Raw genomic sequence first — 17,812 nt, forward strand, 5'->3', positions numbered from 1 at the left:
AAAAAAAAAGCCATTATCTGTTCTGGAAAGGATGCAGCAACAATATTTAATGCTAGAGTATGAGGCATAGGCCTACGCTGAGTTTCGTTTACAATGAGATGCGCTCTAGTGCAGTGCAGTGCAAGTGAACGCGGCGCGCTGGTGCTTCCATGTCACGGTTATCATTGTCTGCTATATTTGCTTTTTATTTATTAAAATACATGCAATTGGTTGATGAAACATCTATTAAAATTAAGATAAAATTTGTTCAAAACGAAATTCGTTTTTAAGAAAGGTTTTCTACAAAGCAAAATTTAAAGTGGTAAATATCATGTCTGACAATTTACAAAACTTCATTAAGTGGTAAAAACCATGTCTCCCGATATATTGCGCATCTGATGATCCTATCTAAAAAATGAAAATAATTTTTGATAAAAAAATGTTTGTAAAATATTTTAGTGACACGGTTTTGGCGGTTATAAAGTTCTAATGACGGTGTTCAACTATAACCGCCGGTCTCACGGTTATATACTAACCGTCACACCCCTATATGGGACACAAAAGTGGAAACACTTCAGGAGTGTTGAAGTTGTCGTTGGATTGGTTGAATTATACAGGATTTCCGGGAGATGTGTGTGTCGCATTCATTAATGTTCCACCTCGAAACAAAAATGCTGTGGCGCCAAACCCTCTCAAGAAAGAAGAAAGCCATCGAGTTATCAACTGTGACAACAAGTGCTTAACAGAGTCAACTAAACGCCGGATATTCAAAACTATGTCAAATATTCATAGTCAAATATATAAAGAATCTTTTAATATATACGTTCGAGAATTGAACACACCAGTCTGTTATTGTGGCGACATCTCCACACCCTGAAATGTGACACTGAATGAAACTAACTGTCATTGGTTGTCATGGGAGGGCCTTGGCCAATGAAAGCTGCCATAGATTGCAGACCCTCAGCCGTCAGTCTGAAGGTCTGGGTATGCAAGACTAGGTTCATCCTAATGAGGGCTCAGTCTTTGTCTAATTTTATTGATTTAGAATAGCAGAGAATGGAGAAGATGTATGGAGCAGGGCCACCTGCCAGGCTTTCCCCAGCTAGGATGGTTTTGTTGGTGGAAGGCAAGCTTTGCTATGTTTGGTCAGCTGATGGTCGGCAGGCCTAGTCAGCATTTTATGTGCCTCTCTCATTGGCTGTGCAGAAAATATGTGCGAGCGTGTTTGTGAGAGATTGAGAAATTCCTGAAAAACAGATGTGCTGAATAATGCTGTAATGATAATATATTAAATACCATGAGATAATCTTTCTAATTTCTCTTGCTCAGAGACAGATCTTTTCTAGTTTTCCACTTTTATTCAAACATTTAATTGAAGTTTTGATGGCAAAGCCATTTCTGATTTGTTAAGGGATCTTAGCCATTTATGTTTTCTAAATATTGTTGTAAACATTCATTATTGCTTTATTGCATTAGTCAATCAGAAACATTAAATGTCATAATTATAATTCGGACCCAAAATCAGCTGTGTTCATTAAGGAATAATAGTGTACACTGCATAGTGTACTTACTCCTATTTTATCAGCTATTTTTAGTTTAAACACCACCCCACAGCCAATTTCACTGGTCAACTCGATCATGCAGTAGGCAGTCAGCACTGTTATTGCCATGACCAATTAAATCTTTAGGATCGTCTGTGGGGTAGGGATGGTAGCTTTTGTAATCCAATTTTTGCCATTTCGATCAAAAACAGAAACCGCTTATTAAAAGGTCAATCAATGTGTATTAAATTGAGGCATACAAAATTATATTGCTGCAAAATAAATCTAAATTTATATGACATCAATGTACTACTGCAGAAATATTATATGTAATACATATATATAGTGTACTAAAAACAACTTTTGCATCCGTGTATTGGAGGTGATAGCGCTGCCTATTAGTAATGAGGATCCCTTTCGGGACTGTGTATGACCACATAAATATAGACCTGCAGTCTTCAACATTTCACCTACAGTGAACACAAATGACATGAGAAAGGATGAGTAATAGATGAGCAGTTCCACATGGTAATTTTGGCCCATTTAATTAAATACCCCCCTCTTACTGTGCTTGACATGCCTCAGCTTGCTAATGGCGGCCCACACCCCAGCGAACCAGACACTGGAGGAGAAGAGTTCCCTACCAAATACGACTTACTGTTCATTTCTAAATTAAGAACAAATGTCTTTCAGAAAGCTTTTGATAATACAAAGTTTGATTGCGTGAACATGGGCTATTGGAAAGAGTTGGGAGAAATTAAAGAAACAAATAGAGAGACTCTCAGACTCTGGCCATAGTGAATCATGGCACTGAAGTGGAGGGGGAGGGGTGGAGCTTGAGTACAACAGGAAGTGACACAATGTCATGGTGTTAAAAGCTGTGGTGATTTAAACTAGACTATTAAACACTGTGATTTCTTACAAACGCTGCTTCTCCCAGTATTTATGAGAGATCAGTTTTTCAGACTGCATGGTTGAAAAGGATATGTGCAAGTGTTACTGCGATTTACTCCCATAACTTACATACTCACTGGATTTGCATAATGCACACACAGAAGGCTGTACGGTGTCATTAAGCAGCATTCAAAGCGATCTAGTAGTGATGCACTAAAATGCAATTTCCAGGCATTTTGTATGCCTCAAATGAATTTTGATTTACTGAAAACCGAACTTCTGTTTTTGGTAATTGTGTTGATCCAGTTTTCGGTTAACCGAAAAAAGGATCCGGTTCTCAAGTGATAAATTCTGAAGTTCTTTGGAAACATGCACCTCTCGATGTTTCCGCCAAACAAATTTGACATGTTGCAAATCTAGCAGCATTTTTGGTCCATTTGTACTTGCTAGAATATATATACTAAACAAAAAAAAAAGCTTTAATACGGATAACTGTTCTTTAGGAAGAGCTGAGGCCAATACACAATTGCACCATACTACTAACTGACCGTATGTTTAATGCTATCTCAGTGTAATTAACATGAGTTTAATAACTAAAGTAGTAGGCCTGTTTAAATTGAAAGGACTGAAGGATGTTAATCTCTTAAATGGCTTTGCTGCCTACAGTTCCCACAGGAAGTGTGGCTGGGGAGAGAGAGTGAGCGAGAGAGACAGCGACGGGGTTAAAGACCCGTGTTGAAAAAGTAGGAAGTGGCTGTGGGAGCCAGTCTGCTTTTGGAGGCTGGAGTTATTGGAGCCAGAACAGCACACAGAGTCCTCGTGCTACACACACGTGACAGGCGCTTTGACTCTCCCAGCTGCATCACCTTGGAAACTGCAAGTAATGTTGCTGCTGCTTTCCCATCCTCCTGTGCCAGACGAGTAGTTAGGAAAGAAATTGACCTTCACAGATCCAACCTTTGGACAGGCCGACTATACAGCTCGTCGACCTGCTGACACACTACAGTCTTTGGGATGAGGTGGTTGTTGAGGTTGTTTACTGCAATTATCTACTCCAGATCTTTGTGTCTTTGTTGTGAAAGTTGGGAGGAAAAAGACACTGCAAAAATGCATTTTCAGTCAAGCATTATCTTATTTGTTCCTGAAATATATTTTCTGCAGTACGACTTTGATCATCTTTGCATGTCATGCTTCAACTTTGTCTTACAATTGTGGCATTCCCTCAGCGTGCCAGATTGTGAAAGGTCAGTTACATCAGACTTGTTAAAGCGTGGACAAAAGTGTGTGTCACTCAAGAGGGATCTAATGCATCACTTTCTATAACAATCAATGTATGTAAGAATATGAGAATGGGAAAAAATAGCTTACAAGAACTGATCTTGGAGCCACTTTTTTCCTTAACTTACATTTTTCTAGTACCACTTTTGTTATTTATTACTTTCATATAATGTCATACCATTTAGCCTAAGTATCTGCATAAACTCACATGATATTTCTTGGTGCAGTCAGGGCTAATTTTATGAGGCAAGGGAGAATTTAAAACTGAACTTGTGTATTCATCTCTCGCTCTCAAGCAGACAGAGGCACAAATGAGAAATTTATTTTAGCAATCATCCAGTCTGATTTATTTATGGAAGTCAATTTGTTTAAAAAGTTCCAGTGCAGCAGCTTACGTCAATTCGTCACTCAAACATTTCCCTGTGGGCATTTTTTAAATGTGTAAGTATTTCGTTAAATTCTGCTTCTTATATTTTTAATTAAGTTGTGTAAGTAGATGCCACATTCACAATCTCTGTGTCACAATCTTTGAGGTGAAAAGCATTTGGAGCTGTGAGGTCTCAGGGAGCTGTAGGTCATGGGGGTTGGGTGGTGAACCAAAGAGGACCTTGACTAAATACTATTTAAAAACTGGTTCAGCTTGTTGGCCATCTCCAGGTTCTTCTGCTGCTCCCGAAACAGTCTTACTGTTCGGTGTCCCTGAACTCTTTCCCTCAACGTCAGTTTAAGCTTTCTTTGTAAACATTCGTTTTTTTTCCCTGTCTCCCTTCTTTAAGGGTCTCTTGTCATTCAGTAGAGCCTTTAGGGCACTGGTGTTTTTGGGAAAGCAGCATACTTCACTAGTGGAGATGGTGCTGTCAACACAAATGTTAATAATATTATTATTAGTAGTAGTAGCCCTGTCCACCATTCTGTCAAACAGACAGGCAAGATTGCTGGTTCAGTATCTATAACCATTGTGCACTTGAGTAAGGCCCCCCAAGGTTGCTCCAGACAGGTTGTTTATGTTGCTGTTATATGCCGACATTTATATGATAGTCAGTTCTTAGTTTCACAGACAGAAAAACTGGTTTCACATAAGGAAAAAATTTTATGCTTTTGTTCATTTCCAGAGGTGTTGATGTACAGTAAGCTTTAGAAGAACCTGATCATGTTGACAGCAGTTGTTGCTTTCTTAAACCATTGTGAGCTGTACATCATATGGGCAATTGTCTGAGAAATGTGAAGCATTTTAATGGACTTGGCTCAGGGGTAGATGACGCATTTCATTTGACCCAAAAGAAAACATGGCATACAGTCAGTATAATTTGTTGTACTTTTGTGTACCTTTGTGTTGATGATTCAGTTGTGAAGTACACAGTTGAGAACACATGTTTTCAGACAATCTCAAAAAGTCATCTCAAGTGGCACACTTAAAAAAATCTATCGTATGTTGAAATTGGCTGAGATATGATTCATATTATGTTCAACCATGGCATTTTTTTATCATTGGTTTTGAATCGGCATCAGATTGATGTTTAACATTTTAAGAAACACAGTTTTGACCTGCTGTGGGCTCAGTAGAATCTCTGCTGTCAGAATCAGTGGTTGGGCCTGTAAAGCTGTATCCCCAATGTATCCCGCTTTCTCCCCCACCTCTTGGCTCTCCAGTCCATTGGAGCGAGTCTCAACAGGAGGCGCACCCCGATCACTATCTCTGCTCCACACAGCTAGCAACATCTGCTTCTGAGAGGGAGATAAGATGGGCTTGGCCGCTCCACCCTGCCACACGTTCCACTCAGCATCCGTGCCCGTCTGCTTCCTGCTCCAGCAGACCATTACCAAACCCACAGAACTATAGCACTGCACGTCTGCCTGCTCCATCCCTCTCGGACTTTCCCAGATGACGGCAAGACTCAGGGATTCTGGTTTGGCTTGACATCTGCCAGGAACATCAGAATGTGCTTGTGACCGTAATTAACAGGAAATCTCTGCTTTCATTTTAACAGCTTGTTGCAACTGTTTTGTATTTATGAGATGTGAGAACAGTGTAACTTGATGAGCTATGATTTTAGGGCAGGGGTCAGGGTTGCCAGGTCTGCGAAACAAAACCAACCCATTTGATACTCAAAACCAGTCCACATTCCAGGGAATGCTATCACGCTATCAAAATTGTGTTCAGGGAGGTCAAAAACTGCTTCCAGTGCATTAAATCTCTGTTGAAATCACGTTCCATGGGGGCAGGGGGTTTTGCTTCAACCTGCAGGCTAAAAAAACTACACATGGCAGAGGTATAAAAGTTTCCCAAATCTGCAGGAAAACCGCTGACTTGGCAACACGGGCAAGGGTGTCCAATTCTGCTCCTGGAGGGCCAAAGTCCTTCAGAGTTTAGCTCCAACCTGCCCAAATCCCCTTTCCTGTAATTAGTTATAAGGATGCACTGATACGATACTCGGTATCGGTATTGCTCCAATACTGCCATTTTATGCTCGATCGGGTATCGGTCAGACGAGACGGATCCAAATTAGAGCCCGACCGATATGGATTTTTGGGGGCCGATGCCGATATTAACTCGAAAAGAGCCGATTTATAAGCCGATATTTTGATTTTGAAAATAAACTGGATATTAGACCCATTTCCTATATACTGCACTTACACAACATTCAATAGCAAAATATCTGCCTGTTCTATGTATGTGGGCTGTATAAACCATTTTCCAGAAGAGATTATGTAAAAAAAAAAAAAAAGCCTTAGATTATAGTCTCAATGACTAAACAATTGCACATCAAAAGTATATATTTTTAATGGTCAAAAAAACAGTCTGATTTTAAACATTTAACACTTTTACTTTCTTCCAGTTGAAGCTGGTTTTAACAGTCTGTGTGTGTTCTGTAAATAAGTTAAAGTATTTGCAGAAGTAGTCCGACACTTTGCTGCTACAGCATTCACCTTTTTCAGCCATCTGTAGGGCAGAAAGAGACAGAGAAAGAATAAGCATGTGTATTAATAATATCACCATGTATCATTACTCGTGTCATCATTAGAATTAGAATGATAATAAACAGGGATCTCCTACATAGGCAAAAATGAGAAATATATATATTTTTTATTTGTCAACAAATAGGTATTACCTATTACCTACTTCTATTTAACAATATTACAACATTTTCCTGTTATGTCTTTAAAGCTGCTTTGAAACAATCTGTAAAAAATAAAAATAAATAAAATAAAAAAGCGCTTGTTCAGCTCACATTTATTTACATGTCCCCTCTGGTTAATCATTTCTGACGCACCTACTCGAAGTTGAATGGTTAACGTTAGTGTCATGAAAACACCGCTGTCAATTTTGAGAAGAAACACCTTCAATCACGTTAATAGCAAGCATTTAAGGGGCCTGCTAAAAAGGAAGCTATATAAGCGTTAGAATAACATAAGGCTGTAAATATCGAATATTTTAGTAATTGGGTCTATGATAGGCTTTTGTACATTCTGCTGAACAACAGCCTTTAACTGGACTTTTATTTTGACGGGTTGGCGTACATTTACAGTTCTGTGTGTGTGATGTGATGCTGCTTTTACTTAAATCAAACGGTCAAATGCTCATGAAGTGACTGTCAGAGCAGTTCTGGAGATGTTGTTCATGTGTTCACGTGCTTATTTAGTGAGACAGCGGACGCTGAATTCACCGCGAGCTTAATGCGCGCTTACGTGTGTTTAATGAATGAAGAGGCGCTTCTGCACCATTCATTAACAGAGACACGCAGAACATGCAGGATTCATATTTAAACAGACTATTCCGTCTTAATACTTACAGATATTCGTCAATATCGTGATTTGATGTAAGTGCAATGACTTATTTTTAATGAATTCATTCAATAACATAACAGCTGTTGTTTTTTCGAGGCACGCTGTACATAACTTCTAGTCATTGCCCCCCTGCCACAGTTACCCGGTCATTATGTGGGAAACACTGCAGATATATTTAGAATAAGTTAAACGATAACGTTATAGTTTGACATCTTATTAACGTTCGCACTCTTCCACTGATAAACATGGTATTAGCTCCGTGGCTAATCTAATATATAGATTCTAATATAGCAATGCATTAAGCGGCTGTAAGTGATGTTACAGAATATTTATAAGTGATAATGATAGGACCGTTAGCTAGAACTACCACATCATTGTATATACAGTGTATGAACTAAATCATTTCACATGAAGAACGACAGACTCACCGTCAAAACAGAAAAAAAATCTCCGTGGCTGGCTTGGCTGATCGCTTTCTTCGCTAGTGGATTTCTGGCGCTGTTGTCAACTCTGGAGCTGCAGAGCTCCTTCTGGTGGGTAAACTATGCAACACTCATAACATGAGTAAAGCATGAGACTCCGTTTCTCATGTTCCATCGGCCGTTATAAACGCCGATGCCGATTTAAATGCAATAAGCTCATATCGGCCGGCCGATATATCGGTCGGGCTCTAATCCAAATCTGATATTGTGCGTATACTATTCTGTGTTATTGTTTAAGCCTGTGAAAGGTGCATAAACTTCATAAAGCATCATAAAGTTTGCGTGCACTTTATTCCATGTTTTCTGAAGCGGTTACATAGATTAATGTGAGGGACAGATATACAGATAATATTAAAGTCATTAAATTCAAGTTTGCGTAAACTCTCTTCACTGCGGCTTTCTGTCATCCTCCATTCAGCATTCAAACTGCACGTCGCGTTCAGTTACAATAGTCAAGACGATGAAACAATCTCCAAGAAGATTCAATGCTCCCATTAAATTACCGCTAAATCGCCATCACCTGCTTTTAAATGGAGCGGCATTTAATAGACAGAGCCGTAGATCACTGTCAAGCTACGCAATATCGCGTTCATTATCAAAGGCGATTCATCTGCGACAATGAACATGATATTACGTAGCTTGTCAGAAACATTATTTATGTTTCAGGAGCAACAAAAGATCTTAACCCAGAAACATAGCTTTATCGTTTTGGCACGTGGTTAAAATTTCTTCCATCAAGTTCAGCAAATGTCAAAAATCAACAGACAACTGAACCTTATCATCAAACATTGCAGATAGAGAGAATGGTATGTTTCTATACCTGAATAGGCCCCAGATGTATTGCACTGTTAAAATTTCAGTGTACTCTCTCACTCTAAGTAACTGGTGACAAAAGCAACTGCTGAGCCCAGCCTTTTGTTTTTGTTCTCCCAACAAAGTGCACAAGCCAACCTCCCCCGGTGTTACAGCACTGGGACATGCCTGCGCTACAGAAATTTATCAACTAGAGGAGGCAGAGGCTACTGACAGACCTGGGAGTTGCCTGGAAACTACTTCATAGCCGAGACATGAACTGAAAGATTTTGGTATTCAGTATAGCTCTCGCTGTTCACCATCTCATTCCTGCTGCAGGGCTTATCTGGTCTTGAAAGCATTCTTTCCTTCTGTGCTCAGATCTCTCGCTTCGTCTATTCTCCATCCATACTTCAGTTTTCATCCACTCAAATCAAGCAGCACTAGTTTTATTGGTTGTTGAAAGATTTTTGGCATTTTTTGTTTCAGAGAAATCTGTAGTGATTTGTGAAACAGAGAAGGCTACATTTTTTGAGGTCCCACATTCCCTGAGATTCTACTCTAAAATGCAGTCAGCTGCTCTGCAGTCTGCTGCCTACATGGGCAACAGTCCTGAAACATGCTCTACGCAAATAATAAATACTAGTGCTTCTTCTCAAGCCTGATTTCATGCATCGTTAACATTCAGAAATTTGTCAGACCTCAGTTAATCAAAACACAACAGAGGTATGATGCATTTGCAGCCGTTTCAAGAGGTGATATAGTGAAAATGCAAACTTCTGTGTTCAACTACTGTCATGGTGGACAGTTTAGCTAAATTGAAACTGCAGGCATAAGTGCACAATTCTGATTTATTGCTCAGATCTGATTTTTTTTTTAATTGTTTTTATTATGGCTGTTCACATTATCATTTTTAAATGTGGCCAATATCAGATTCCAGTGTGATGATGATAATGCTGAACTGATCTGTTTGCGCACAAGAAACAAGTCGGCATGAAGAGCGCTGTCATACGAAAGTAAACACAGAGGCTATAGAAGTAATAGTTTGCGTTAGGGGTGCTCCGATCACGATCAGCCGATCGTTAATGCGCATCTCGTCAGTAAAGCCAGTTTTCTAATTAGCAGTAAATTCCATCAGGTCCGTGATTTCACATATAGCAGCTGTTAATACTCAGAGCCATTGTTAACTGAGAAGATGCGCAAATAAACGTTGAAAATGAACGTGGATTTGCGCATCTTTGCGCATCTGGCTCTGTGTAGTAACAGCTGCTCTATGTGAAATCACGCACCTGATGGAATTTACTGCTGATTAGAGAAACCGGCTTTACTGACGAGATGCGCATTAACGATCGGCCGATCATGATCATTTATAAGCTGATTTGCAGCAAAAGCCATCGAATTTGTGAGCAGAAGATGGGGAGAGATAAAGAGTAAAGTTTTTAAATATTTACAGTGCAACCTCTTAAGTTTAGCTCGTATAGAGCTGTCACTATAATACACAGTATAACAACACTTCACTGACTGCCTCCACAGCTGTCTGTCATAAGGAACTTCTAAAATCTTTGCAGTGACTCCCATCATCACAGAATCATGACAAGTGGCGATCTATGTGACGATCTATGTGGAATTATGTAAAAATCAATTCCGATATGTCCGTTCAGACTTATGTTGCATTGCATTGCTAAATCTGACCTTAATCAGATTTTAGATAAAATATGTGAAAGTGGCCCAAATCAGATTCCATTTGGTTTGGGCTGTTCACACTGTCAAATATGTATAGGCTGTCTACCTAGGCAGGTCTCTAGGTTTTGGAGCAGAGCTGTTTTAAGAAAGTAAGGATTAGTTTATTTGTTAATGGTAAAAGGTTTTGTTGTAATGGCTAGTGTTAGACTTGAGTAGATAAAAGCATATGACTCTAGCGCCAGGCTGTGAAAGGCCAGTGCTTGAATCACCCCTCAGGAATTGTCTGGTATTTTTGGCATTCAGGACATGAGAGTATTGTTGTTGTGCCTTTTTTTTTTTTTCGTAATCAAGTTGCTATAAATAGAGCGGGGTCCTGGGTTTTTGGGAATTCTGGCATCAGAACCGGAATGACTGCTTTCAATGGTTCCTGAGGTCTCTCTGAGTTTTGGAAATATCTTCATTTTTTTCCTATTCTTTGGATGTCCAGTCCAAAACTCACAGCTTTTGCATTTGAATCTCCTCACCACTAACCAACATAACAATCGTAAAAATGTAATTTACCACTGTGGGAAACTGTAGCCCTTGTTCACTCTTTGTTCGACTGGTCATATCGCAGCAAGACTCATACAGGTATACAGAGTCATAAAACATCCAAAATCTGTTCTCGTCTGTCCTACAACTCTGAAAACACCGTTCTTATGCTGACAATGCCAGGAAAATGTCATGCTGATCTCTACACTAAAAGAGACCGCAGCCATCTGATGATTTGGAGTGTAGTAGCTAGTCAAGAATTATGTCCTTTGAGTGTTGACCATGAATCTAGTGAGTGCTCTTTAGTGCAGTCTCTGTTGAGTTGTGCTAACTGTGAGAATACAGCCTCCAGACTTTCATTTACCATGTACCATGAGATGCTAGAGAAGTTCAAAATCCTTTCAGTTTATGCCTTTATCAGTTGATTTCAAGGTCCCCTTCTTCGTGATCCCATGTTTCAAACTTCAGTTAGTGTGTAATGTTGTTGTTAGAGTATAAATAATATCTTTAAAATTCTAAAGCTCAAAGTTCAATGCCAAGCGAGATATTTTATTTAACAGAATTCGCCTACAAAAAATGACCTGTTTGGACTACATCCCTCTAGTTCCTGCAGTAATGACGTCACTAAAACAGTTTTTTGACTAAACCGGCCCACATGAATTCACAAAAAGGGGGCGTGGTCTTGTTGCACAGAAAAGAGGGAGAGCTGCGCTTGTCGCCATGTCGTCGAAACGCAGTTATTTTCATCTCTGAGTCCTTTCACCTTTGTTTGGGCTTCCCAGGGACGCTGTACTTGGAGAGTAATGGTTACAATTTATGTTTAACTCAGTTCCCGAAAATTGTAATCCACATGTAAAACTATGTGCAGCACATTTTGCTGAGGACAGCTTGCTGAGGACAACTTCCTCAATCTCAATCAGTTTAATGCCGGATGCGCACAAAGATTATTCTTGAAAGATGGAGCAGTTCCCTCTTTGTTTGCAGAAGGCGTTGTTTATGGACCACAACCGGTAAGTGTAACAAAGGCCAACGCTGTTTAGCTTTGTTAACTAGATGTTAGGGCTGTGCAAAACAATCAAATGCGATTTTCATGCACATCTTGTCAGTAAAAAGGCTCCTGTGATTATAAGTACGTCTCCAGCATGTGTGTTCAAGCCCAATCGCGTTTCCAGGAGGGCAGCGCGCGCTCATCTGCTGTCGAATCACAACACAGGAACCATTGGCACAATCAGAACTCATTACGCATTTCTGAAGGAGGGATTTCATAGAACAAGGAAGTCATCAGCCCGTTTTTATGACAGTGAAAACAGGTGATCCATCCATCCATCCATCTATCTATCTGTTTGTTCTTTTGATTTGATTAAGACATTGCATTGGCATGCTTTGTGAGATGAATAACTTTCTCTTCTGCTGTATTAATGTGTCTATGGTAGAGTTGGTTTGGATTTCTGGCTCTGTGTACTGTTGTTTGGATTGGCACTTAATGTTGTATTGAGCTCTTTGTCCGTCTGGTTACTGGTGTCAAATTTTTTGCCCTGCTGGACGCTCAATGGTTGGTTTATCCATTTGGTTAAATGAACTGTATGGTTCAGTGGGGTTGAGACTGATATAATTGAGTTGGTGTAATTGGAGCATGCTTGAAATATTGATCTGTGAGATGATGTGGAGAATCCCACACACTGCTGCCAAACAACAGACACTGACAGTCAGAGAGGATGTCTCTCTCTCTCTCTCTCTCTCTCTCACGCCCTCTCGCTCGTCTTTCTAATTTCAGCACTAATATTTATATTTTATGTGAAAAAGTTGATAAAATGACAAAACCCAGAACAAAATTATTAAAACCGAAACTAAAATTAAAATGAAGGCTGAAAATATAATATAAAAGTTAATTCGAAATATTAATAAATATAATCATAATCATATATACATAATAAAATAACTAGTGGTCGACCAATATATCGCCAAGGCTGATATATTGGCTGATATTTGGCACTTTATAAAAATCGACATCAGCCGGTAATTTTTTTTTTTTGTTGACTGTGTTGAGAAAGCCAGCGCCAGAGCACACAGTGCTCACATTCTCCCTCTTGTTCGCTGTCGTCATTAACAGGTCTGTCTAATACTGATAGAAGTCTGTCTAAAAATTACGATAGAACGTTTAAACAAAGGAATTAATGTATACAGAAAGTATTATAACGATTGATTAGATATTGTTAGTAATAGAAAGGCAAACATTATAATAAGTTACCATTAAGCAAACACACGTTTATATAATTTAAACAAATGTTTGAATGACTAATGAACATTTAATTTCACAAACCTTGCAAACTTAGTTGAATCCAGTTGTGAGATCTTGTGAAGTGTGCATGTGACATGATTGCACGTTCTTTGTGTGACGGTCGGCCCGTTTTAATGCTTACAAATTTAAACTCATGATTTCAAATTATGCTGTGCTTTATGCATTTGCCCACTGTCATATTCAGGTCATTTTCTCTGTGTGCTGTATGTAAAATGTGTGTTACCTTTGCTTTATTTGAAAAATATGATTCCCAGTGCACACAAACTTCCCAGAATACTAAGTGCCTTGTTGGTTACAGTGTTTTTTGTGAAAAATACTTTGTCGTCTAAAGTATAAGTAAGTTATTTTACACATTTCTTTTTTTAATCCATTGTCAAATTATTTTAAATTTCTTATATATATATATATACCGTATTTTCCAGACTATAAGTCGCACTTTTTTCATAATATGGCAGGTCCTGCGACTTATAGTCAGGTGCGACTTATTTATCAAAATTAATTTGACATGAACTGAGAGAAATGAACAAAGAGAAATGAACCAAGAGAAAAACATTACCGTCTACAGCCGCGAGAGGGCGCTCTACGCTGCTCATTGCTCCTGTAGTCTACACTGAAGTCATAGAGCGCCCTCTCGCGGCTGTAGACGGTAATGTTTTCTCTTGGTTCTTGGGTCTAAATGAATGCGACTTATAGTCCAGTGTGACTTATATATGTTTTTTTCCTCATCATGACGTATTTTTGGACTGATGCGACTTATACTCAGGTGTGACTTATAGTCCGAAAAATATGGTAATAATAATAATATCTCGGCTTTATATCGGTTATCGACACACCTGCTTTCCAAGATATCGGCAGCTGCTGTCAAAAAAAAAAACAAAAAAAAAAAAACAATATCGGTCGACCACTAAAAATAACACTGATTTACAGTATATTTAGTATTGTTTGGAAAAACAACTTCAGTAAATTAACAAATAGGCTTCATTCACGTTTGTGAATTTGTTCTTTGGTCTGTTTTTATGGCAGTGTTTTACTGTCTTTTAATTGTAAACTGATTTAACAATCAAAACTCTCTTTTCCTCAACAATACATTTTTTGAAATGTTTTTGAAAGATTTTAGACATATTTATTAAATTAAATTAATTTATTTTTCCATAATAGTAATAATATTTTTGTTTTTTTGTCTACGTAAACATTCTTCCTTCAGGGTTCATATTGACTTTTGGGACTTTAGAAATTCTTTAACTATTATAACATCTGGGCTCAATTATTTACTTGCCTGTAATGATTAAAGTTATATTATAATATATATTGTCTCACCATACTTTACTATATGCGTCATTAGTTTCAACAAGTAACAGTAGCCAGGGGGCAGACATAGAGTCTAACCATGATGTATCTCAAGTCATTTCAGTTTTCTAATGAGTGGTGCACAGAGCAAGTCTCGACTCATGTCAGGCGTGTTTCTTGCGTGTACGCTGTCAATTAAAGAGTTGATTGAGGCCTGCAGGGATTGACCTGAGGAAACCACTGCATCTGTCATGAACACTGTGCTCTTTTACACTCACGAATCATTATAAATCTTTCTCACACCACTGTGACCAGACTGTATCTTCTGAAGTGTAAATCGTGTTTGTTTGGAGCCCGGAGCCTTTTTGCACTCGTTCTTAAAAGGATTAAAGCGAGGAATTGTGTGAGTAAATTGAGTTTGTGATCGGTGAAGAAATGCTGTTTTCTGGAGGGAGAATCTCAAGTCTGGGACTGCACTGCTATGCTATGTGCCTCAGCTTGTGTTCATCCATATTCTTTGACCTTTGACCTAACCTACCATTATGTTTGCACATTTTTTGATGTTAAAATAGGTTAAATTGCTGTTTGTAGTTTAATATCTAGAGTCATTAAGTAAGTAAGCCATTTGCAGGTAGATTTTGACAAATGACCAGTACAAGTAAAACCAGTGCTGATCAATTTTTTCTGCAGTCAGAGGTTCATGAAGAGTTTCATGAAAATATTATCTCAGCTTCTGCCTCTGTGAGCCGTCCACTGTGTTTATTTAAAATATCTTTGATATGGTTTTAAAGATGCGTTATGGTCAAAGACCGCAGCATTTGCATGCGCTGTTGACAATGGCAATAAAGGAACTAGGCCGAAAATGCACCGAAGTCTCCTTTTAATCACAATTCAACTCCCACACAAATGTGATGAAAGCAAATCTGCATTCATAAACTCTCAGTATCATGTCTGTTAGACTTTCTCTTGCCAATTGGAAGCTAGTGAAATTGAATAATCATTTGAACTTCTTCAAAGCAGAATCAAAACAGGGCTTTTCATATTAACTCAGCTTTCAATAAGTTAAAGTCACCCGACCTCAGAATCACTTTCATTTAAGTGATCGAATAGTGTTGCATACACAAACTATTAATTATCTTTGCAGTCTCATTTACTTTACAGCTTTCTGATCAAGTTCTGCACATTCAGTAAAGTCATTAAAATAATGTACCATTCAATGTTCTGTTCATCAAAGAATCCTGAAAAATATCATGGTTCCCACAAAATTATTAAGCAGCACAACTGTATTTAACCTAGATAATAATAAGAAATGTTTCTTGAACAAAAAAATCAGCATGATTTTTCAGAATGATTTCTAAAGGATCATGACACTGAAGACTGGAATAATGGCTTCTGAAAAATTCTGCATTGCCATCAGAAGAATAAATTACATTTTAAAATATATTAAAATAGAAAACAAGTTATTTTAAATCATTATAATATTTCACAATATTAACTGTTTTTACTGTGTCTGTGATCAAATAAATGCAGCCTTGGTCAGCAGAAAAGTCTTCTATTAAAACCATAAAAATAGATCAATCCCACACTTTTTAACTGTGGTGATGACTGATTATTTAAATTAGAATTGAATTCAATTAGAAAGAATAAGTGTCGTGACCCGTTAGAAATACTAACATTTGTTTCTGAATGAAATAATAAAATGCGACTTATTATACGTGACTTATGTTTTGTTTTTTAATTTTTTTCTAAAAACAAAATATTTTATACGCATAGCATATTTTAACCATGCAGCAAACCTTTTTAAATATTTTGATAAATTACTGAAAATAAATAAATGACTTTTTAAATTGTTTAACTATGATTGTATTAATTGGTCAAAATTCTCAACGGTCGGTTAACTGTTAACCACTTAAAATGAACATCCCAAATATATATATATATATATATATATGTGTGTGTGTGTGTGTGTGTGTGTATGTATGTGTGTGTATATATATATATATATATATATATATATATATAATATAATATAATATATTCCTCTCACCCTCTCAGTCCCTGCCCCCACCAGCCCATCCTAATCATAATAAAACGTGAAGAGACAGTCTAGCGTGAAGAAATGTACATCCCCGAGCACACTGGTTCTGTCGCTCTCATCGGGTTTATTGGGGCAGAATGAGAGCTTGCTCTGGAGATGAGACCCCATACTTCAAGCACTTTGAGACAGTGAAATGGGGCAATAGGACAGAAAGTGTGGTCACTGTTACCATCACACTTGAGGCAAGTTCTGCTGTGATCCTACATATTTTAAGACTTGCCTGCCAATAGGATTCGAGAAGAGTGTTACCCGCAAAATAGATGGAAACAAAGAAGGAAGGAATCCAATGGTGTTTTTTTTCCTCATTAGTTGATATATTTTTTGATTTAACCTAATGTGGAGAACCTCCTCCAGTATAGACAAAAATATGTGGTTTTTCCATGGTACATTGATGATATCTGATAGTTATTGTTCTTTGATTAACATATTCATGTATCGTGTTATTAACTGCATACTCCAGTAAACTACAAAGAAAACCACAGTACTTCTATGGTACAAGGCCAGAAACACGTGATATCAAACACATATCTTAATAAAAAGCGTATTACCATGTTACACAAGAAATTCCCATGGTATTATTATGCTTGGTGGGCGTTTACCATGGTAGTGTTTTGAAAGCACTGTAGAGTACCAGGGAAAAGCTTTGGTATGTTAACCATGGTATTACCATCTGAAAAAATCACTTGCCATTGTTTCACCACAGTACTTTTTTTGTAAAGGGGAACCACTTCCAAAGTCAAGACATTGTCATTGTTCCATATTACAATAACATGTTATTACCATAGAAAACATCTAAAAAAGTAAAAAAATAAATAAAATAAAAAACTAGTTTTTTTGTTTTTGTTTAGTTTTTTCTTACATGGTTCTTTGAATTAACATAGTTGGTGCATATGTGTGTAATACTGTGTACCAGTGCTCCTGTGTGCGATTCATTGATAACTTGTTTGGTTAAAGTCCAGTCTTACACTAACAAGCTTAAGAGCTCAGTGAGGCAAAGATGCACAAATCATTTCAAATACAACCAAAAACACGCAAATGACTCTATAATCCAAAGGCTGCTGTTGGCCATCAAACGAAGGAAAAATTAGGTGCTAAATGTTTTCTGAGCAGCTTAGCATAATCATTATTCCCCTTTTACAATGGCATCATATTTCAGATCTAC

General features: G+C 37.9%; 1 protein-coding gene across 9 annotated transcripts in view; it reads left to right on the forward strand.

Moving 5' to 3' along the window:
* Window positions 1-17,812, forward strand: part of LOC113081670 (rho guanine nucleotide exchange factor 12-like) — a 61,783-nt gene that overhangs the window by 9,910 nt on the left and 34,061 nt on the right. Inside the window, exon 1 of one of the 9 annotated variants that reach the window (XM_026253740.1) lies at window positions 3,105-3,445. The exons of 7 other annotated variants lie outside the window; for them this stretch is intronic. In XM_026253740.1, coding sequence (XP_026109525.1) covers window positions 3,429-3,445 — 17 coding nt within the window. In that variant the 5' untranslated portion in view covers window positions 3,105-3,428. Of the gene's footprint in view, window positions 1-3,104; window positions 3,446-17,812 lie in introns of those variants that run through there. One more of the 9 variants, XM_026253715.1, reaches the window with a different exon arrangement.

The sequence above is a fragment of the Carassius auratus genome, chromosome 5 (assembly GCF_003368295.1).
Source record: "Carassius auratus strain Wakin chromosome 5, ASM336829v1, whole genome shotgun sequence".
NCBI lineage: Eukaryota > Metazoa > Chordata > Actinopteri > Cypriniformes > Cyprinidae > Carassius > Carassius auratus.